The sequence below is a fragment of the Coregonus lavaretus genome (assembly GCF_964263955.1).
Source record: "Coregonus lavaretus genome assembly, chromosome: 12".
Taxonomy (NCBI): Eukaryota; Metazoa; Chordata; class Actinopteri; order Salmoniformes; family Salmonidae; genus Coregonus; species Coregonus lavaretus.
In genome coordinates, this window is record NC_139999.1 from 26732955 (window position 1) to 26758177 (window position 25223).

The 25223-nt window shown below is 39.6% G+C and overlaps 1 protein-coding gene across 1 annotated transcript in view; it reads right to left on the minus strand.

The window, feature by feature from the left end:
- LOC311138256 (immunoglobulin superfamily member 21-like) overlaps positions 1 to 17106 on the minus strand; it is a 269944-nt gene extending 252838 nt beyond the window's left edge. The window contains exon 1 of the mRNA XM_084172934.1: positions 16831 to 17106. Within this exon, the coding sequence (XP_084029060.1) occupies positions 16831 to 16969 (139 nt within the window). The 5' untranslated portion in view covers positions 16970 to 17106. The remainder of the gene's footprint in view (positions 1 to 16830) is intronic.
- Positions 17107 to 25223: the final 8117 nt, after the last annotated feature.

The following is a 25223-nucleotide window of genomic DNA, read 5'->3' on the forward strand; positions in this document are numbered from 1 at the left end:
CAGAAAAACAGCCCCAAAGCATGATGTTTCCACCCCCATGCTTCACAGTAGGTATGGTGTTCTTTGGATGCAACTCAGCATTCTTTGTCCTCCAAACACAACGAGTTGAGTTTTTACCCAAAAGTTATATTTTGGTTTCATCTGACCATATGACATTCTCCCAATCCTCTTCTGGATCATCCAAATGCACTCTAGCAAACTTCAGACGGGCCTGGACATGTACTGGCTTAAGCAGGGGGACACGTCTGGCACTGCAGGATTTGAGTCCCTGGCGGCGTAGTGTGTTACTGATGGTAGGCTTTGTTACTTTGGTCCCAGCTCTCTGCAGGTCATTCACTAGGTCCCCCCGTGTGGTTCTGGGATTTTTGCTCACCGTTCTTGTGATCATTTTGACCCCACGGGGTGAGATCTTGCGTGGAGCCCCAGATCGAGGGAGATTATCAGTGGTCTTGTATGTCTTCCATTTCCTAATAATTGCTCCCACAGTTGATTTCTTCAAACCAAGCTGCTTACCTATTGCAGATTCAGTCTTCCCAGCCTGGTGCAGGTCTACAATTGTGTTTCTGGTGTCCTTTCACAGCTCTTTGGTCTTGGCCATAGTGGAGTTTGGAGTGTGACTGTTTGAGGTTGTGGACAGGTGTCTTTTATACTGATAACAAGTTCAAACAGGTGCCATTAATACAGGTAATGAGTGGAGGACAGAGGAGCCTCTTAAAGAAGAAGTTACAGGTCTGTGAGAGCCAGAAATCTTGCTTGTTTGTAGGGGACCAAATACTTATTTTCCACCATAATTTGCAAATAAATTCATAAAAAATCCTACAATGTGATTTTCTGGAAAAAAAATTCTCAATTTGTCTGTCATAGTTGACGTGTACCTATGATGAAAATTACAGGCCTCTCTCATCTTTTTAAGTGGGAGAACTTGCACAATTGGTGGCTGACTAAATACTTTTTCCCCCCACTGTATATAAGGGCCTATCCGTCATTAATCCTGGGCGTAGCTGGGACAATGTGATTAACATCAAATATACAACATGAAATGGTTAAAAAGCCTGGATTATACCTTATGCCTGGGACATGCTGCATTTCATTTTATTGCGAGATTATCATGCCTCGAACACTGACACTTGCCCCTACATGGCCATCCGAGGCCCTCACACAGCATAGAGACAGATTGGGGCAGGGGACGATGACGAGGGAGGTGTCGTCATAACCTGGCTCTCAGTGATGACAGATGTCTATGTAGTGTGGTCATATATCATATATATGATATTATACATACCTCACATGCGACCCATAATAAGACTAAGCAAATAATGGACAAAGTCTATTAAAAAGTATATCTGACTCCATTTAACATTATAGTAAAACCCTGCGCAATCAAGTATTATGCGTTTAGCTGACTTAGATCAAGGAATGGTTATGAGAAGTTAATATAAAAGCAAGTATTATTTAATAACTTTGTAAAATACTTAAATTACAAGGCATTACTGACATTGACAAAGCATCATTCTAGGCATATACATTCTAAACTAATTTACAAGACAAAGAATTAACAGAGATGCATACTAGGCCAGAGGCCTAGAAGCCTAGGAAATGAGAAAATATCATACAACCGTTCTCCAATGGACAGGATACAGGATAAGAGAGAGAACAACATACCTTTATTCGATTTGTACCAGGTCTGACTTGTTTGTATTCCAAATCAATCCACAGACCAAACCAAAAGTAGTAAAACTAAGATATCCAATCAGATCTAACCAGCCAACATCCTCTAGAAAGGGGGTCACATCTATTTATTTATTTTACCTTTATTTAATTAGGCAAGTCAGTTAAGAACAAATTCTTATTTACAATGACGGCCTACACCGGCCAAACCCGGACGATGCTGGGCCAATTGTGCGCCGCCCTATTGGACTCCCATTCACGGCCGGTTGTGATACAGCCTGGAATCGAACCAGGGGGTCTGTAGTGACGCCTCAAGCACTGAGATGAAGTGCCTTAGACCACTGCGCCACTCGGCATCTATGTGTGATGACCTGAGGAGGGAGTGGGCTGGGTACAATAGCGATAAGACCCCATTCCTGAGAGGAAAATTGCATACTTTGCACACTCTGAACAACTACAAGTAACCACAGAGATTATGCATCCATATAGATGGCATAAAAGTTATCTTCAGAGGACAAGTTTTAGATAGAATAATCCTACAGCAGCCATGTTTGGCATCTATCACACATTCCAGTAATCAGTCCTCTGGATACTGTAGAGAGAGATACATTTTGGCCCCTCAGAGGGGGAAGGGTGTACTGACCCATTGTCTTGGGCCATTGGTGACAGAAAGCACATAAATTAGTGCCAAGCCTACAGTGCCTTCAGAAAGTATTCATATCCCTTGATTTTTTTCCCCAAATTTAAGATGGATTAAATTGAGATTTTGTGTCACTGGCATAAACACAATATTCCATAATGTAAAAATAGAATGATGATTTTAGACATTTTTACAAATTAATAAAAAATCAAAAGCTGAAATGTCTTGAGTTAATAAGTATTCACCCCCTTTGTTATGGCAAGCCTAAAGTTCAGGAGTAGAAATGTGCTTAACAAGTCACATAATAAGTTGCATGAACTCTGTGTGCAATAATAGTGTTTAACATGATTTTTTAATGACTACCTCATCTCTGTACCCCACACATACAATTATCTGTAAGGTCCTTCAGTCGAGCAGTGAATTTCAAACACAGATTCAACCACAAAGACGAGGGAGGTTTTCCAATGCCTCGCAAAGAAGGGCACCTATTGGTAGATGGGTAAAAATGTAAAAAGCAGACATTGAATATCCCTTTGAGCATGGTGAAGTTATTGATTACACTTTGGATGGTGTATCAATACACCCAGTCACTACAAAGTTACAGGCGTCCTTCCTAACTCAGTTGCCAGAGAGGAAGAAAACCGCTCAGGGATTTCACCATGAGGCCAATGGTGACTTTAAAACAGTTACAGAGTTTAATGGCTGTGATAGGAGAAAACTGAGGATGGATCAACAACGTTGTAGTTACTCCACAATACTAACATAAATGACAAAGTGTAAAGAAGGAAGACTGTACAGAATACAAATATTCCAAAACATGCATCCTGTTTGCAATAAGGCACTAAAGTAAAACTGGAAAAATGTGGCAAAGAAATTAACTTCATGTCCTGAATAAAAAGTGTTATGTTTGGGGGCAAATCCAACACAACACATCACTGAGTACCACTCTTCATATTTTCAAGCTGCATCATGTAATTGGTATGTTTGTCATCAAGTATTTTAGGATAAATATACACTGGAGTTGCTTACCAAGACAACATTGAATGTTCCTGAGTGGCCGAGTTACAGTTTTGACTTAAATTGGCTTCAAAATCTATGGCAAGACTTGAAAATGTCTGTCTAGCAATGATCAACAACCAACTTGACAGAGCTTGAAGAATTGTTAAAAAAATAATGTGCAAATATTGTACAATCCACGTTGTGCAAAGCTCTTCGAGACTTACCCAGAAAGACTCACAGCTGTAATTGCTGCCAAAGGTGATTCTAACATGTCTTGACTCAGCATTGTGAATACTTATGTAAATTAGATATTTCATGTTATAACATGTTTTCACTTTGTCATTATGGGGTATTGTGTGTAGATGGGTGATCAATTTTGAATTCAGGCTGTAACACAACAAAATGTGGAATAAGTCAAAGGGGTATGAATACTTTCTGAAGGCACTGTACATCCATTTCTGCCCTCAACCAGCTATTCAATATCTTTACATATAAAAAGTTCATCTTAACAGAAACCATTTACTGCTAGGAGTCATTTGGACTTCGTCCAACTTGAAAAGATCTCTGTATGGGGGCTTATAATTTAAATATATTCCTTGATCCTAACTATGTGTTTGCGTGTGAATATGTGATTACAGAAACATGTAAAGCTTGCTAGCTATTTTGCTAGCTATTTTGACATTTAGCCTTTTACAAACATTCAGGCAAATGTTTGAAACTGGGTGTTAATTCTCTAATATTGTGTAGAGCATATCTGCTGTGCCACACTAGGAATCTGGGGCACTGACCTTTGGTCCTTTATTCCATCCAGAAAAAGGACTCAGGGTGAGCCTAACAGGAAATGAATCATGCTTGGATGCTCCTGTGTGTAGGGCTGCCTATCCTTTTTAAAAGAATGGAATCAAAATACTAAACTAGGTTATTTCTAATTACAGTATACTGTATCACAGTGGTCTTGTTGTTATTGTAGCATCAGATGTCTAACAACTGACGTCACCCACATCACCCTAAATTTGATCAAAGCTACAAACATATACAATATGATACATTATTTATTCATATTACTGTGAAACGTGTGCATGCATATCCATGAACGTGGTCTGGGGGAATGGATAATATAGTAAACAAGACGGCTGATAGGGTTATCTACAATCCCAACGTATTCTTTAACTGGCATTTCACATTCCAGTGTGCTGCTGCTACATGATCGAGGTCTCAGAACCCTGCAGAATGTGATGTTCAGTCAGCTGTGACCAGGACTAATGTGAGCCTTCCCTCATGTGCCAGTCTCCTAGAATAGAGCCAGGCAGTCACATGGGTAATCTGCACATCTGAAAACATAGGTCAGTCTAACTGGGGAAATTACTGTAAACCAACTGAGAGGAGGAGCGGATTACTACCACTATTTCCCCCTCAAAAAACACACAGTGCCATTTAAGACGTCAGCCACACAACTTACATGACATTTCAGCTAAACTTTTATTTCGCTACCCAATACCTTTTTCTTTACTCTTATGTTAATCTCCAGCAGTGAATTTATGCAACTCCATTTTTTTTTTGTATAAACATTCTCTAAATTCCTCTGATGCTCTAACCCAGGGACAGTTTTTTGAGTTGCTGGGTTTGGAATTTCAAGATTATCTTTTAATTCAGATTTTTTTTGGGGTCCGTGTTTGCAATGTCGTCAAATACTCACATAAACCTGTATCGATTTACTTCAAAAACGTAATGATGTTTACAACAAATGCCATGCAGACTAGTAGATAACTTATTGGTGCTGAATGTTAACTGCAAAGTATGTTAAAACACTGCTAATGATCCACAAAATAAGGATTGCATTCAACTTCTTATATAAATGAGTATCATGCTCGTGAATGAACAATACATTCTGTACTTTGCTGTGGCCCTGCATATTGTGACACAACGATAACCCCTCTCACCATCATTATTCACAGTAGGTGGCAAAGTGTTCCACGCTAGATCTACTTCCACAACTAATGCGAGACCTATAAAAGTAATGACACATCAGTACAAGTTGAAGACAGCTATGAGAGTGCCCACATTAGCATTATCCAACACATGGCAGCCATTTGTTAACGTGCATTAATATTTCCACCGAGTGTCACTATGAGCTATTTATTTTTTTGCACATGGGAAATTAACTCAGTGAACTTGTGTGACAGGTCCTGCGATGGATCAACGGCTTTAGCGAGCTGGGTGAACGTTGTACTAAATTACAGATGTTATGTGTTGATTATGTACTGTGGTGCTTATGTAGACCCACTCAATGAAACACTTCCCAAATACTCTTGCTAAGACCTCCAGTGGCTGAGGATTTGGCTAAATTATGTCTTTATGATTTTTGGTGGTGTGCCGCTCGACAGAAACGCCTCAGGAATGCAATCCCCAGGAAATAAAGCCTCTCTATGGTTCAGAGGGAAGAAGTCGCCATGCATAATGGGAAATAATCTGTTGTCATAAGATGCACAGCCCACACAATCCCCCCTCACCCCCACCCGCCTGCACAGCTCCAGCCCATCCAGATTGACGTCAAAGTGCAGATTAGGATGCTTCTCTTTTTTTCCTCACCTAATCTGACAGCTGGACTTCCATGAAACCCAGAGATGGTGTATTCACTGTAAGGAATATGAGTTCAGATACTGTAACTGAAGATGTAAGTAACTTGAGTCTCTCACTATGCAAACATCATGTCAAATCAAAAGCACTGATGTGCAATATTTGCAGCTAGAATCTAAGGCTACTGCAGACAACAATGCTATGTTGATGGAAATGCAGACAAAGGATTCATGCCTAAATGTATGTGGCCTTAAGGAAACAGACCCTCAAGGATGGAGGAGGGGTCCTAGCAGATGATATAAGGTGGAAATGGCAGGTATCACTCTGTCAGTGCCGGAGATAAAGGCAGAGGTGGAAAGATAAAGCACCTGCATACACTGGCACACACATTTATAGGGTTCTGCTGGGTTCATTGCACGGGAGGGCTTGGACCTGCGATGGCTGATAGCACCAGCAGTACATTTCAGACATTTAAATGTGCACGCTCATTACTCCAAGCAAGACGCTCCCTGCCACGGAAACCAAATCATTGAGGCTGATCCTTGAATAATATTTTTGCCAGGAAATGTGCCTGTCCTTCCTTTTCTCCATGTAATTCCCACTTACTGAATTCATTTTTTAGAACAGGCACCACATCATCTCAGATTTGACATACTTTATAAATGCTAATAGAATCCGTGTTGATACTTTATTATGTGCATTTCTAACCTTGATATAGCATGCATCAAGGACAAGCAGAAGCCTATGGATTAAAGCTGAGGTCATCGTGACGCTGAATAAATCTAGCACTGCCTGGCAGGCAGATGTTCTGCCTCTCTTTAGGAATGTCATTGTATGAATGGCAGACAGAATTGAAAAGGATAAGAATGAGTTAAGGTGTTGACAGAGATGAGAAATCCTCAGTGCTTAAGAGTGCTATTCCTAGAGGCTTAAGCCCACTGTAATGAACCATGAACACAGATATAAGTGGAACACTATTGTACGCTGAAACACTTTACCAAGCCACTAATAAGGGGCCTAATATGGGCACACAGTGGCACAGCAATTGTTTTTACTCAGCAGCCATGTTTGAACACGATAAGCAAGACCACATAATCCATTTTTGGATGTAGGAAACAGTGAGGAGAGATTACAGTGACATTGCTGATGAAGCCTGTCAAGAGATGTCAGGTTGTAACAGTCACTAATCTCACTAAAAAGTAACGGCAGAGATGTAAGGTTCAGTGGCGACCCGTCATTCAGGGTAGGTGGGGCAGAGCCTGTTTTTTTGCCTGTTTTGCATGTTATTTTAGTATTAATACGTGTCACATATCAGTTTCAAACAATGTAAAAAAAAGTGTTGCTCCAAAATACAGGTGTTTCAGCCTAGCTCAGTGCTTTCTGTGGTGGAGGGGCAGCCAGTGGAAAAAAACAGAGCGTAGGGGTTGGTAATCTTCTCTAGTTGCGCCGTGATTGGCTGAGTGTTCTGTCACTCATGGGGACACTACCGTAGCTTTGATTGGACTGATCATGTCAACATCATCCTTTCAAAATCTTAGCTAGCAAGCTAGACAACCAGTCATCATCATGAATCAAGTCGACAATCTACTGGCAAATCCTTTTCAATCCTTGTCATACGAAGAGAAATTATGGATAAAACGTATCGGTGCTTATCGGCCATTGGACATATACATTACACAACAAGTTCGTAATTACAAATTCAATAATGAGTGGCTTGGAAGGAATCAGTGGCTAACTGCAAGCGTTGCAAATCAATCCCTATTTTGCTTCCCCTGCCTGCTATTCGGTGGAGAGGGTGTGTGGTCCAAGTCAAGGTTTAAGAGTATTTTTTCCAATCTTAAAAGGATAATATTCACATGCAACACAATGGGCCAGAAAAGGTTGAATACATTGGCACAGCTGTCAAGCCAGCATGACTTCTGCCGCGCTCAAAACAACTGGAAACTCAGAACTGGGAAATCTCAGACTTCAGTGAGTTCAAGATAACTGGGAACTCGGAAAATAAACTAGCTCTGACTGGGAAAATACGTTTTGAACGGTCACCCAACTCGGAAGTCCAAGTCGGGAAGTCGGGCCTCTTTCTAGAGCTCCAACCTGAAGATCACTGACATCATGATTCGCCCTTGTTTTTTCCAAGTTCCCAGTTCTCTTGAAAGCACCATAAATTCAGAGAATGCCAGACTTTAATGACAAGGTTTCATTTCAAAATTTCCCAACAAGAAGGACCGCCCAGCCACCTTCCTGTTCAAGTGAGCACAGCACAACTGTGAGTCCAAAAATGTATTGTATGCTGCTGCGTAAATGATGTAATATGCCAGGGAGATATGTATACTGTAGCTAAGAAAGTCATTCTAAGTGTATGTTGTACTGTAAGCTGTTACTAGCCCATGTGCCTCACCCTAATAATTTGGTCAATTTCCCCCTCATAACTTAGCCTACTGTTCTGACTTGCTGGTGCACATGTAGCCTATAGCCTGTTTTAGAGAAATGTAGTCATTGAATATTGTAAGAGCTTTCAATGTCTGCTTATATGACTCCTTTATTTATCTTACGGTTCTGACTTGGTGTACAGGGAGAAAACTGTAAGAACGGTCCATGTTCTGAATTCTGTCGCTGTACATTTCAAAAGCGCTGAACAAATAGTTATATTGACTACGTCCGTCTGACTCTCGCTCATTAATGTCTTAATCGAAATTACGGATTGCCTCTTATCCACTCATCGTTCCCTTATGCCATAGTTTGTACATCTCAATTGTCAGTAGAAACCACATTTGTTTAAGCAAGTCAGCCATATCAGCTATGTTTTTTTAAAAGGCAGTAAATGAGGCTGAATGAACTGTTTCGCTGCCAGACAAGGCTCCGCTAATAGCCAGGTGTAGCGGTGGTAAGAATTCACTCCATGGTGCTGAAAAGAAAGCTCTGCTGTTGGGACAGCTTCACGTAGGCCCTAACAGTTTGTGGGCACCGTTTGTCACCGTTATAGTGCAATTAATGTATTGTTTAGTGTTGTGTTGTGTAGTGGCTTTGCTGGCATGCATCCAAAAACATTTTTTGTTTGTTTGCCCCACCAAGATTTAAATGCTAAAATCACCACTGGTATCATGCTATTTTGAGCTAGGCACAAAGCTTTCATGTACATGATGTAAACGACTCACACATACAAGTTATAACGGGTGACACTTATTGTATATTGCCAAAGATTTCAGGATTTTTGCAATTTTTCTATCAAGGAAGGGAACCTACCTCTAAATTCCACCATGTGCTGTATAGAGATCATGGAAAGCCAAATCTTATGCTTAACTGTTGGAACCCCTAAGAGCACAGCCTATCCCTTGTTTGCCTATCTCTGCACCACCAGCTGCTAGAGGAATCAGAGTTCCTTCAAAATCTCACACAAGCCAAACACAGCAGCAAGCTAGCTCTTTTCAACACAATCCACAGTGCAGGACTTCGGGTTAGAGGGGGGAGTTACTGTGCTTTTTGAACTCTCTTACCCTGGCATTTACTTATCTCCACTAATCATAGTTTTTATCATATCCAAGGCCATTGACTGAGATGGCAGACTGCACTGCAGCCATACAGGCCAAGCAAAGTTCATCTGCCAGGACTTTTCTCTTTGATTTCTCCCAACTACCCTACACAAGCGGTGGGTATGATGGCAGCGAGGGAGGACAGATTTGGCATAATGGCTACAGATTCTGTTGCATTATTCACACTGTGGGAGACGTAAGCCCTCTGGTGTTCCCTAGGACCTAAGACAACTCGGCAACAAGTCATCTTGGATGCGGAACCCATTTCAGTGGATTCCCTGTTAATAAAATATGTTAAAGGATCATTGTGATTTTTCTACAACCAAATCTGTATTTTTGATATAAATGGCATGTTATAGAAGCGTCCAGACACTTTGTTTGCGATTTCACGTCTTTTTGAGAATCTTACCCCCAACCAGTGATTAATTTCCTCATCCTCGTTGTGCAGTATGGGTGCTCTGAAAAAACATGAACAAAGGCTCCAAAAACACCCAAATATTTCCTTTTAGAAATGGAAAAGTTCTCAATATGGTGATGCAGGTCTTTACATGTTGTACACATGAAATTGTGTCATTCCAAACTTTATCCGCAACGTTATATTCCATTTTGTTGTGACTCAAGCGATACCTCTCCGGCTGGTCTACATGTAACTGCCCAAATAAAGGAAACACTTGAGTAATGAGCGTTACAAAGTATATTGAAAGCAGGTGCTTCCACACTGGAAGTTCCAGACACTTGTAGAATCTATGCCAAGGAGCATTAAAGCTGTTCTGCCGGCTATGTTGGCGTTTCTTTTATTTTATTTATATTAGTTACCTGTAGCAGCAGGCTACCCAGAAAATGGAACAGCTGGATAGGGGAAGCGGCTCGAGTCGCACAAAATGGAATATTACATTGCAGATAAAATTTGAAATTACACAATTTGATGTGTACAACATCCAAAGACCTGCATCACTATACTGAGACCGTTTCCATTTCTAAAATGATGTATTTGGGTGTTTTTGGAGCATTTGTTCATGTTTTTCAGTGCCCCTGTACAGCACAACGAGGATGAGGAAATTAATCTCTGGTTGCGGCGTAAGTGAAAAAAATTGTGTCTGGACCCTTCTATTACATGTCATTTACATCAAGAATATAGATTTGGTTGTAAAAAAGCAAACTCCTCCTTTAATGGAATTGCAACTACTGGTTTTTAACAAACAGAGCATTTAAAGCTGGTCCCAAAATGTTAGAGGCATGGTTTGGGTTTACCCATTACCTGAGGCAAATAGATCTGACACATGCAAATACCCTCTGAGCTTTGGTGTTTTCCTCAGTTTATTTTTTACATGTGGCTCAATATAGTGCCATAAAAGATCAAACAGATTAATATGTTGCCATATCATGGCATGAATCTTAAAACATCAGTGATTGGGAACTAAAAAGTAAAGTAAGGCCATTCCTCCCAAACTATACCACTGTCTGAAGAAGAGAGTAAACAAAAATACTGAGTGTGGCCATGTGAGACAAACTCTGTAGGGTCTATTTGATGATAGGAAAATGAGTAAACCAGATGAGTCCACACCGGTTTATACAAGTGCTTTTATATGACAGCTGAGCAGCATTATTGAGCAGCAGTTTGGAGCGTTGTGTATTGGTTGAATCTAAACAACTCATTACAGTTAATTAGGAAGAAGGCTCTAGCTCCGCCTCCTACTCCTCTTCGTTCTTTCCTCTTCATTTGACAGAACACAAAACTCTGTTTCACTGGGGCACAGCATATTGAGCTACACAATACTACAAAGACAATGCAAGGTCAATTTGATGTTCTATAACAGCCAAATGAATTGCACTCTATAGGTCTACATGGAGGGAAACATTGAAAATCTTCAAGAAAAGTTGTAATGTGTGAGTCACAGTGTTCTTTGTGGATTTGTATAGCCCTCTATTGACATTAAGGGGTCACAAGGCTTATAAATTAACTTTCTGTGGACAATAGTCACTGACAATTCAACAGGCAATTATCGTTCTACTGTACACTCTAGATGGAACAAAAGCATCTCTACTAAAACATTGTTCAGGATATTGTTCGTAACAGATGCCGGCTCTAATACCAAACATGTTTCCGGAAAACACAATGCATGGTTGATATTACATGACCCTGCATGTATAAAATACAGATATCAGATGAATAAGGTAGCTGCGCTGACCGCACAATAGCGAAATAAAATATAAATAAAAAAACACAGAGGGTAGGCTTCAGATTTGTTCATAATCATTTTATATAACTGCTGAAATAAAGCCTGGTGATTGGTTGATGGAGGCGCCACCACAGCCCACTTTCCTGCCAATATCTATTCTTACTTCCTGTGAGTCAAGCCCAGCTGTCACTAGCATACGAGGACAGTGCACAGGAAAGCCTCAGATCAACTCCAACACACAACTTTTTAACTCCCCACTAAATCTCCCCCTACTGTTATGATCCACTGCCTGTTGGTCAGCCTTCCATGAAGCGAAGCAAGCCATCAAAGTAAACGTCCAAGATAACGACTTATACTGTAGACTGAGGGATCTAGAAAGGGAGTAAACAGACTAAAAGCCAAAACCAAAAAATAATGTTGTATGTAAAACTACAATTTCAAATATTTCAATATCTGACCACGAGATGTGGGTTGATAAAACTGAATCAGTACATTGGCCTATAACAGAGCAGAAATTCAACTACAGTGCTTAACCACCACACTGTATTTGTGTCTGTGGACTTGGAATAACACATGAGGTTCAGTATCCCTGTGCCCTCTGACCCTGGTGTGCCTGAACAGCGATTATTACTATCCTTATCCCTGTAATGGAGAGATGTTCCTATCAGATCACACCAGCAGCACATCACGTGACCACATCTTTTTTCCTGATTCAAATCAAAACACAGGACTTTGTTCTCCCCACGTTGCCCTTTGAACCCATTTCCAGCTGTTCAGAGAGTTGAGATTTCAATTTAATTTCCTTTTCATATTGGTTTACCAAAACCATGTATCCATGTAATAAGGATGTTATAATACAATACAATTCTAGTGAATCTATCAAATTAATTAATCTATCTAGTGGTATTTACAAACAATTTAGAGGAAATTGTAAAAAGCATGAAAAAACTCATCACTCGTAAAATCTATGCTGACAAAATGTGTCCTCTGCGTTGGAATTTTGTTTCTAATAGATTTTTGATTCTGTTTGCATTTAGACCCTGACCCTGTGGAGGAGAGGGCAGTGTGGGGAAATAGGATTATGGCTAGCTACTGTAGTTCATTGTAGAAAGTTAAACTCTGCTCTATGACCTAAATAATTGACATGAAATACATTACAGCAAGTTAGAAATCAATACTAACTATCCTTAGGCTTGAGTGTTCTCCACAGACTCAAAACATGACAGGGACAGTAATTAAATACAAGTATTTGAGAATCAGTAATAAGAGACAACAGTGTGCTGCCACAATGTGCACAGACAAATAGATGAATAAAAAATATCCACATGGGGGGTACTTACAAAGATTGCCCAGCTACACATATAAACAACCACTAGGCATTCAGCTGCTCTGGCAGAGTTGACTCACAGAGAACAAAAGAGAGCAAGACGTTTAGATGAAAATACACATAGTTGGACAATGCTGCCAAGAAACATTGAAGACAGAGCTGCATTGGAAAGCAATAGGAGTACAGTGGGCTTGCGAAAGTATTCACCCCCTTGGCATTTTTCCTATTTTGTTGCCTTACAACCTGATTTTTTGGAGATGCAAAATATTATTTATTGTGAAACAAACAAGAAATAAGACAAAAAAAAAACAGAAAACTTTAGCATGCATTACTATTCAAACCTCGGCTCTGTGGAATGTACGGCTTAAAGTGGTCCTATGGACAGATATTCCAATCTCCGCTGTGGAGCTTTGCAGCTCCTTCAGGGTTATCTTTGGTCTCTTTGTTGCCTCTCTGATTAATACCCTCCTTGCCTGGTCCGTGAGTTTTGGTGGACGGCCCTCTCTTGGCAGGTTTGTTGTGGTGCCATTTCTTTCCAATTTTTAATAATGGATTTAATGGTGCTCCGTGGGATGTTCAAAGTTTCAGATATTTTTTTATAACCCAACCTTATCTGTACTTCTCCACAACTATGTCCCTGACCTGTTTGGAGAGCTCATTTGTCTTCATGGTGCTGCTTGCTTGGTGGTGCCCCTTGCTTAGTGGTGTTGCAGACTCTGGGGCCTTTCAGAACAGGTGTATATATCCTGAGATCATGTGACAGATCATGTGACACTTAAATTGCACACAGGTGGACTTTATTTAACTAATTATGTGACTTCTGAAGGTAATTGGTTGCACCAGATCTTATTTAGGGGCTTCATAGCAAAGGGGTGAATACATATGCACGCACCACCTTTCCGTTATTAATTTTTTAGAATGTTTTGAAACAAGTTATTTTTTAAATTCCACTTCAGCAATTTTGACTATTTTGTGTATGTCCATTACATGAAATCCAATAAAAATCCATTTAAATTACAGGTTGAAATGCAATAAAATAAGAAAAACGCCAAGAGGGATGAATAATTTTGCAAGGCACTGTGGATGTAACTTTTTTTTAAACATTTTGTTAGAGCAACTTACAGGATCAATTAGGGTTAGGTGCCTTGCTCAAGGGCACATTGACAGATTTCACGTAGTCAGCTCAGGGATTCAAACCAGTAACCTTTTGGTTACTGGCCCAACCTCTTAACCGCTAGGCTACCTGCATGTCTATACCATGGCCATTTTTATGTGGGTAAAACAGAATATGTATTTTTAGTATATGTGTGGGAGAAACTTCCAACCTGGACCTTCATACAATCATGGCCATCTAATAATGGAAAATGTCTCCCTCACCTCTCCACTGTAATAGCTGATGTGAGGTGAGTAGTAGCTTAAAATGGCTGTCATGCATTACCCAGGTTGGTGTTATACATTGGTGCTGGATGTGGTGTTTCTCAGTGTACAGTGTTTTGAGATCCATTGAAAAGTACTATATAAATGCAATCCATGATCATCTGTATTATTATCATTTATTTATATAGTTACACAATTGTGGCCAGACTCTGTCCTTGTCAACAATATGACTCTTTCAATGTCAAGTTATGACACACACACACACACACACACACACACACACGATAATACAAGGGAGACCAAAGGGCTGTTCTAATCTAAACTACTATGACACCTTCCCCTCGTTCTCTCACCCTCAAACAAGAAGGGCTCCCTTGGGAAAACGTCAGTGAAACGTCAATGGAGGGCTCACTCACTTGAGTGGAGGGAGAAGTGAAGGGTTGATGCTGCTTAGAATGCAGTGGGCAAATGTAGGCATATGGAGTTCCTGCACTGCATTTCCAGAGCAGCATGGATCTAGTGGCAAGTAGCCCGACATTCCTAACTACGCTTTCACTAGACATTTTGTAGCAGACATGAGTCTGGCTCATGGTCTCATGATGAGGTAGCCCTGCCTGCAACTTCAAAATTAGTGTCACCCTCAGCCCTTGAGGGAGTTGCCTCTTGGTCTAATGGTCAAGATGTTGCTTTCTCCTGTGGCAGACTAGGGTTCAGATCATGCCCGTGACAATGGCGCCCAACTGTGGGATGGTCTTTCATGGGGGAGGAGGGTATATGTAGAGGACATGAGCCAGGCTCATGGTGTCGTGATGATGTAGCCCTGACTGCGACTTCAAAATCAGTGTCATCCTTGGTTGAATAGGAAAGTGTCAAAGCCTTCACTCCCTCAATTGGTTATGGTGCAGCGGCATCATTGATGATTTGCATTCCCTTTCCTTAATGTTTTCGCCTCACTCCACCCACCAAAATCAATTCACTCTGCCCACATTTCTCACTTCACCTCAATTCCCTCTCCTTCAAATGAAAATTAATGGCTTACAGTATTTTGCCACCATCCATTGCTTTCAGTGACCAATTGATTAGACTGCTCAACCACTGTATTTCAAACTTCTTATGTGACAGAAAAGTGTCTCAAACCTTGTATGAATGGAATAGGATTAGTCAAGATGCAGCCTATAGATTAAACCTAGGTATTAAAGATGCACTATGCAGAAATCGCTCCGCCATTTCCTGGTTGCTAAAAGTCTAATAGTTTGCCTAATTTCAGTTTATATGATAAAACACGCAAGTATAGTGTAGAGAATCATTGTACCATCTAAATTGCTGTGAAATATATTTTCCATAACCAAAAATATTATTTTCAGCTGTTTGAAGCTGCTGTTAAAAACCGAAAGTAAAAGAGCAAAAACGAAACTTAAGAATGAAACTTAAGAACAGGAAGCATATAAATAATACACATAGAACAGATATATCGCTTCTTAGACTTGCTTTCAATGAGAATGACAGATATATATAACTCAAATTTCTATGTGAATTTTGTCAGGTGGCTCAAAAAGTTACATATTGCAGCTTTACGGGAAAAATGTGTGCTTCAATGCTGTAGAATCTGGTCAGATCTTTGAGTGTCAGACAAATAAACAAAATCTACTCCAACCGTGACTCTGCTGTAGCCTAGTTTGGATAGATAAAAATTATTGATCTACATCTTAAATGTAAGCCTAATGCAAGCCCCCAGGAGCCCATGGAATAGCCTTCAATTGTTTATAACATATGCAGCAGTACACAATGCCTTGATCTTATGAGAAAGTTGCAGTATCCAGGCAGTATTTCATCAGTTTCCTACTCCCCATTATAACTATTATATGTGGGAGATAAGTAAATGTACCAATTGTCTTCAATCACAGATAAAAGACTACTGTTATTTTGTTGTTATTGGAAGTCTGGTCCTGGCTCTATTAATGGGCTATGGAGAACACTTGAGCTAAGGCTGCAGCCAATGTGAATCGCCCAGGAGACACGAAACATACTGGTAGCCTATAGCATTCAAAGGCAGTAAATCTGTTAGCGATCTGAAGTAGTAATGATAACAATCATAATACATTAACAAGAAGAAGATAATTACTTGATTTCACACTGTAAAGTTTATGGACCATTTGCAAGAAATACCATGATGTGTGATGCACACTTCCTCCATCTATGCTCTCCTTTACCCAACCCAAGTACCCAACGATGCCATATCTGAGGATGCCAGCATTCAAAACTGAAGGAGGAATATCATTCTATGGTCTTCAAGGAAACCATTCACTTTATCGGAATGGGGAAAGTTGAGGCAATTCTATGTGGATACATATTGAATGTTATGGTTCATTCTACGAGCGGCCAACATTAAAACTGTTTCAAATGTAGACGGACTGAGCCATCTACCTTCCACACGCGTCTCCGAAATTATGACCTCACGAATTCTGAAAATGTGAGAGGCTTTTTTGTATCCAACTCTCACCGACTGCGTTTTATACAGAAATAATGACTTACCAACGGCTAAATCCAGTAGATCTGCGCACAAGAGGAGACACAAAGAGAAGACAGTCATCTTTCCCTTATTTTGCAATAAATCCCAAACTCCATCTGCGTTTACATGCTCCCCGTTTTTCGGCTGCGTAATCCCCACCATTCCAAAGGTGTGAGATCGAGAGGTGCCCACAAACTATTCATGATGCAGTTCAAGTATAAGTGGGAAATATGATCAATTCGCTCCAAATACACTTAAATTACAGCAAAGAGGACCAATAATCGTCAAAAGAAACGGTTCCTGAACTGCGTAGAATAATATTTTCCTGCTAGACCATCAACGTTAAACAGTGCAGTCGAGGATTACAAAAAAATGGATTTAGGTTGGATGAAAATCTATGCTTCTCAGTCAATGCTCTTCTCTCTTGCTCTCTCTCGCCCGCGCGCTCTATCCTCCCACCCTCTAGCACAGACGCAAGCATTCAGTCACTCCTGATCACTCGCTCTTTATTTCACACAATTTTCCTTAATCCTACCCTGGCTCCAAACCCTTCCCCTCTAATTCTGTCAACTAAACCGATTTATTTCTGCAGGATTTTGTTTTTCCTAGTGAAAAGGTTTTTAAAGATCATTATAACCTCCAGTATACTGCAACGCCTCATTCTACGTTAACGCAATGAACCTGGATAGTTTCAGCATCTTTAGCTGGCATCATACTATAGCAACAGAACCCTGAGCGTCATCATCATGAACAACTATGAATTAACCCCGAAGTGCACCTTGCCCCACTACAAAAAAACACAGAAAACATTTTGCCCCACTATTAGCATTTTAGTAATCTGTGCCAAACTCCTAATGCAAATATAGGATTATGTCAGTTTCACTCCCCTCCTTTACTCTCTATCATGAGTAAGTCCAATGATCAAATACAAATGAGGTATGGATGTTTATTTGTAAGCTCTGCATTTGGCCATTTGGCCAATTCTTGAAAATCATCCACAATAGAGTGAATCACACATATGCATATGTGATCCTCTAAGGTTATGCACTCACTGCAGGTGCTCACAAAATTTCATCAAATCAGCAGTTAGATTTTGAACTCAGAGACAGCTTTGCTACTGGAACAAGTTAAGATGAAATTATATTTTCTCACTGTACACAAACAGACACCTGAAGCTGCTTCAAGGTCCACAACATATTTAGAGGCTTTATCCATAACGAAGTGTTCACTTCCACCCACGTACCAGGTTGTAATCCTTCAATATTATAGAGTAAAGTATGCACTCTGATTTCTTGATAAATAGCAGTAGAATACAACAATGAATTTGGAGTAAATGGTGGCATATTTGATTATCTTTGGTCAGTGGATTTTATAAAGATATTTGCATTTTGTATGACCTTGCCTATAAAACATGTCTCCTAAAAATTAATGAGCAAGGAGAGAGGTTACATAAAAAGAGAAAAATAGAAGGAAAAAGTTGTCATAAATGGCTAAAGACAGTCATATTCCCTGGAGCATTTAATTGCGCTGCTGTAGAGGAACTGGCCCCAGAGCAGAAGAGGCTGCTATCTGGGATAAGGTCTGCAGTACTAATGCACTATCACACATCTCTAGAGGGCAGTGTCAACAACAATTTATTAAGGCAACAGAGCTGAACGTGTTCCTGTCCATATGGCACCTGCCCCATGAACAAAGAGGGGTCTGCAGTCTCGAGGGGATACACATCTTCTATTGTTGTCATGTATGGTGTGGCCAGCACAGGTTTCATACCAACAGACATTAAGTTAGGGGACACAAAGGGAAGCCTTTGGTTCGATAAACCGTAAATGGTGTTTATTCCTTTATTTGTGGACTGAAGGACAGCAGGGGAGAGTCAGACTGACACAGAGTTAGATAGGTAAATAGGGTCTAAATCCTGTTTTCTCTTGTCCCAGATATCTCCACAGTGTTTATTTGTATCTGTAACTGAATTACACTGGCCGGAAGACATTCCCTGTTTTCATTGACACCTGTACTAAAAATGCACTTGTACTGTATACCACAGACATAGCTATAGCCTGTCATACCATCCTTTGACACTTGTCGTATCTGATGAATGGTGGTCATTATTGCTGTCAACAAAGAGTCCGTTTTATGCTGCATCGTGTTAGAGGCTTTTATTAAAATCACGAGGTTACAGCATAAATGACAGGTGACATGACACCCGGAGAACGGCTCCCCCGATTGCCATGGCCGTTCTGACGTCTTCCTCGCCTAACCCCCTTATTTATAAACAATGAAACTCCCTCTTCTGGCCAATCCCCAGTCTCCCCTGTCTACAAGACACTTCCGGTCTGTTGTATTTGGCGTCACACCCAAAACATTCCCTCTTGCTACTAACACAAACAACATTCCATTTCTTCATGAAAAACATTTAACAAAGGCATAATCTTCAGATACTATATTCCCCCCTTCGAGACGAACTAAACGTCTCGAAAACAAACAGAATAGGATTATGACTAGTAACAATTTATCTTATTGAGTATCTTTAACATTAAACCAAAAACATTCTCATCTAGAGTGTAAATACCTTTCTATGCAATAACCGTTTATGAAGTGTGAATACATTACTATCTTTATGAAGTGTGAATACATTACTATGAAATATGAAGAAATCTCTATGGAGTGTAAGAGCGAAAAACTGTCCGGCAGCCATCTTTTCAGATATCCATCCATCAATCAAGACAGTAAAATTCTCTCACGGTCCCTCTGCCCCAGGCAACCACCGTCGGTACTCCAGATAACCTCATAAACCATGTAAATGCATTTTGAAACTATGATGCAATTAAATACACATGTAAGCCCCTGCAAACAAAATCCTATCCAAAAACATCCACTGTACGGCTGGTCAACCCATCGGATCGTACAATGAATCTCTCCCTTCCTAGCCTCTCTGTCCCTAAACATTCACGAAATAAACACAAACATCTAAGATCCTCACATGTATTCAATAACATCAAACATCATTCTACAAAAATTAATACCTGAGACTATTACACAATTATGTATTACACATGTCTATATTTCATTGCAGACACTGGAATGTAGTCCACTACACTTCATCTCCCTGTAGTCTTGACTTGGATGAATGGATTGTTGATGATGAAATCAGCCACACCCTCCTTGTTTCATCTCCTCCAGTCATATTGTCCCTTCATATTGTCTTTGTTTGAGTATTTCAATCTCCACATGTTCTCCCAAATGCTTCTGGAATGAAAAGAAAAGAAACGACCAAACAGTATCTTTTGCAAAACAACCCTTTCAAATTAAACATCAATATCCACTAAGAATATAAACTGATATATAAATGATGCATGAATCACATAAACCTATTCCCCCCTTTGATTCATAAATCATACCAACATCACCCCAATATTGAATTTTTTTTTGGAAAAATAATCAACTCATAAAAAATGATATTTATCCATCAGTAGTCCATCCATCTTCCTCCAGATCAGGAACAGTCAACACCGGCATCTGAGTGTTGTCTCCAGGAATCACTCTCCAACCTATCTCAATATCATAGCTTTCTCAAAGGTCAGTAACAAATTACAAACATCACACAGTGTTATCAAAGCTGAAACTAAAATCTGACCCATCACTGCCCCTACTGGGCCTAACTGATCTTGCAACCAAGTCTTCCAAATGCATCCCTTATTTAACCCCAGTGATATTATCTGAAAGTATAACTAATATTTATCACTATGATCTTCCCAAATGTTACACCATACCATGAATAAAGTCCCCCCTTCTCCCTTAAACTTATCCTTCAATGATAGGCTTGAAGCCTATGACATGTCCCTTTTCATCCTATTTTGAACTCTAGTTTCAAATTGATCTGTGTTCGGTGCTACTCCTCTTTTAATAATAAAAGCCTCATATGGAAGCTTCAACGTTGACATGTAACCAAATCCTGTCCATCCATAATGTAAGAATATATATTTTATCATCACAAACCCACCAAATATCTCTACAATTCTCCATAATCATATTGTCAGGCAAACCTAATCCTTTAACCATCAAAGTCCTGCTCTTCTTACTACCTGGTATATTAAAAATTACATTATATTTGTCATCTCTAACCTTATGTTCATGCTTATCCAAAGTTATCATATAACATCCCAATCTGATATTCCCATAAACATACCCTTTACCTCATATGTTTTATTAGAACAAAAACAACTTTTAGCCCTCAATGTTTCACCTGAATACTTCAGGGTTCCGTTGTTACCTAATTTTCCTTTCCCATTTAACAATTCCCATAGGGTAATTCATTTAACCAAGAACACTTAAACCTAGGCTTAAACCACTGTTCTGACAACGACATTATTTTATCGGTCAATGACTGTTGCCAATACCACAGTCATGACAAAGCATGAGACTGACCCATACCTGATAGAGGCCGCGCGACCGTCTAACATGTTTGGTGCTGGAATTCTCAACAGACATGGACCCTCAAGATTCCTCACTGATCTTACAGAATGAGTTAATCTATCTCTAATTTCCACAACAGAAGAACAAGCGGTACTGATCAGATACCTCTCCTTGTCTGTCATTAAAATCAAAGACCTCATCCTTTATCTCCATGATGAATCTATATTCTCTCTACTATTATCTGTTCTCCTATTTTAACCCTATTCGTACTATCCTTGACAGCACTCTCCAACCGTAACATAACCCATGAGTCTAAAATTCCCCATTTAATTTCAGAAAAGTTGTTGTCGATGTCATACTCCCTCTTTTGCTATTGCCATCGTATCACTAATCCCTTCCAAAGTTACCATTAAAGTAGTTGACTTAATTGCTGTATCAACCCTAATTACTTCTAGTGCAAAAGTTCCCATTATCCTCTGTGTATTATCTACTGTTGGAGTGACTACTGTAATCTACTCCTCCTGAACTCCCTCAATGACTGTGGAGGCTACAAACCTTAACTCTTCCATTATAAGCGTTACTTTATGAATTACATAGCCTTTTAACCAATAATTCTTAACCGGAACAACTTCTAATGCTTGCCCTAGATAAGTATACATATCTTCTCCCTGACCTTTCTCTGTAACATTACGCCAAATAAGTGAACAGTCACTCCTAACCTCTTCCACTTCATATCGTTGTACAACCTATCCCTCCTTTGACTAGGTGCAACAGCTTCTACTCCTGGTCCTGATAACAATACTTATTCTCCATAATTATCTCTCCATATGGGAGGAACGTCCCCATCCTAACCCTAATAAGTATTCTTTCCCCTAAAATTGGTGCTGTATTGGTTCCCTTATAACCAAATGCGATATATTTATGGCTTTAATACCTATCAATGTTGAAAGAGTTACATTGCTTCTCACTGTTGTTACAATAGACTGAAGTGTTAATGTCCTTATTGTTGCTCCTAGTTTTCCCCAAAGAAAAAAGTTGTCTTTGCTTGTACTTCCATCTATCACCACTAGTGTCACTTTTTCCCCAAATCTCAGTCCTTTCTCTAATTCCTGACTTTCAAACTTTTGATTACCCAAATACACCTATAATTACCTTGATCTTCCTGCTGGAAACTGTAAATATAGATACTCAATCACCCTCAATCTTCTCTTATCATTCAGCAACACATACTTTCTCAATGCATCTGCTCCTAACCGATCTAAACTCCTACCATATCTTCCCACTAAACTTTAAAATGTCCTTCCTCACTGTTCTCTCTGTCTTACTACTAACTTTGAAACTTAGCTTACTGTCTCAGAGTTCCTTCAACCCTAATCTACTCCTAACTTATTTTAATCTAATCTTTTCTCTCATAACATTTACAACTTTTCCCCCTGATTTTCCACAAAATCCCTTACCACCAAATGTTTAGAATATGTGATTGGGAAAGTTCCCCATCTGCTTCTGACTCATTACACACAGACTTGGCAAAACGACTAAACACCTTTTAGCCTAGCCTGAAATCCCTTAGTGTAAGAATGTAACCCAGAATAATAGTCACCCCTTTTAACTTTATTTTTCCAGACAGATTGTCTAATAGACAGAACAATAGATTATCATCCTTCCTATGATATTATCTTTTTAAGCAAATGATTCCCAGATTCCCAAAAACCCAGTCGTCTAGTGTACATCTTATTGTACAATTCAATTTAAACAATGCATCTCTTCCCAACACTGCCATAACAGTTTCTTCTAATATTAGTATGTCTATTTTGATTTCTCTTTGATTTTTATAGCAGAGCTCCATTGATTCCCTAACTTCAATTGTTAGCTATTTTCTCTTCTTCTCTAATCGATTCCCTCAGCAATGCACCCCCCTTCCGGATCTTCTAGACACTAACAGGTGATCTTCACTTGCTACTTCATCTTCCTCTGTTGTTTTCTCCCGACTCATTTTCATCACAGGTAAAGTACCAATCTGTCCACAATTATAACAGTCTTCTGAAAGTTGCTGAAAGTGTAGCTGAAATCTTCCTCCTTCTTTTTCTTCTTTGTTCTTCTCCAATTCTTGGGATCCTCTCAGCAGTTTCTCCTCTTCTGTATCTTCAGCGTCTCGAGCTGTTCCTCTAGCTCTCTTACCTCTCCCAAAGTCGTCGCTTCCTCCAGGCCTGATACGCCTCGGTCTATATCTCCCATTTCTTCTTTGCTAGTCATTGTAGGATAAAATCCTCTCGAACATAAAGCACCTTTAATCTCCAAATCTTCATCACTTTCTTCATCAGAACTCGAATCTCTTGTCTCCTTCTTCGTTCAACTTTCATCAGAGATCAAATCTCGTGTATCCTTCTTCGTTTCTCTCTTGCCAACTTCCTTCTGATCACAGAGTCATATCCACCCATAACCTCTTCATCATCACTCTCATCTTCATCATCCTCATCTTCTTTAAGTTCACTCTTCTCTTCCAGACATCTAATTTTCTTCCTTCTGGAGTTTTGGATTCATCTTTATCGTCGTTTCTGCTTGTCCTCTATCTATTATTCGTCTTCATCTCTGATGCCATAATCACCCTGCTGGATGATCACTGAAAGCTGAGGATAAACCTCCCTAAGCTGTACTTTTTGCTGAATCCGTATGTGAGAAAGGTGTACTAACATCTGCCATTAGTTTTCCTAACACTACTTTCTAACCCTACTTTAATTAAAGGATTACTATTTTTCCCCTATATCAATCGGTGTAATCACCTTCCTCTAGCCTTGCTGTCCTTTCTCCCCATTGTAAAAACCCTTTTATATTCCTTTACTATGAATTATTTTATTTTAGACTGTATAGCCTATGGCTCCCCCCCCCCTCTAATCATTAATATAAACCTAACAACTTTTTTTTAAATAAATCCATTAAAAATCCTGAATAATTAAAACCAATTTTTATTCCTATGTCACCAATTTATCAATTAGTGTTGGCTAACTTACCACAACCCATCAAATGCAAGTAAATGTAGTTAGTCAACTTCAAAGCAATCCCCCAAAAACAAAGCCTCTAACCCTACAACCCTTCAATACACCAATTCCCATAACCCCTTGCTCTATCAGATAAGTTATCTTAAATTATCTTAAATTTACAGAATAATGTCAGTCCTGGATTCCCAAAACATCTGTAATTAACCCAAGTGATGCACATAGCCTCCAAAATGCAATTTTTAATGAATCATTTGCCAAGCCTATGTAAAATTGTCATAACATCACATATTTGTAACAGTCTCAAAACCTTTTTTTTTTTTTTTGACTTGATCCTCTGCCGCGTCACGTGATCACTTCCTGTATCTCCTCGCTCCCCCTCTCTCCTGTCTCTCATGACAAGGGACAAAGACACAGAAACAGCTTTTAGTAGTTAATGCCATCACTGAGTATTTCCAACCATTCAATATTCATTCGTTCTACATTATTCACTCTAAGACTAAACTCAGAACTAAATAGATCGCTCAAAAACATTTTTATTTAATTTTAATCGTCTTTTAATTATTTAATTCAATTCCTTATACTTCGCCAACATATATTTACTGTATAAATTCAATTCAATAGGTCACAAAACAAGTTTAATCTTTAACCATCGCCATTTAAACTAGAATACTCGTGTTGAAATTTCTCCTCTGTCTGTCTATTTTCCCTTGCAGGGTAACGCCAAATGGGACCTATGACCTTAACCCACCATTTTGTTTTGTAGGCTCAGCGCGACCTCATGTCGTAGTTTCAGCCCCGTAAAATCAACACGTGTCCTAATCTCGTGTCATAAACTCCCCCTTTCTGTAGTGTAGTATCGCAAAATTAAACGCATGCGCACAGCCATTCAAAAATCCCTTTTCACCGTGGAATGAAGATTCTCTACTCTCTCTCCCCAAACAGACAGAATAACACTCCAGCTGTAACTCCCGTTTCCCCCTTATAGTCAAACAACATTTAACAGCGCT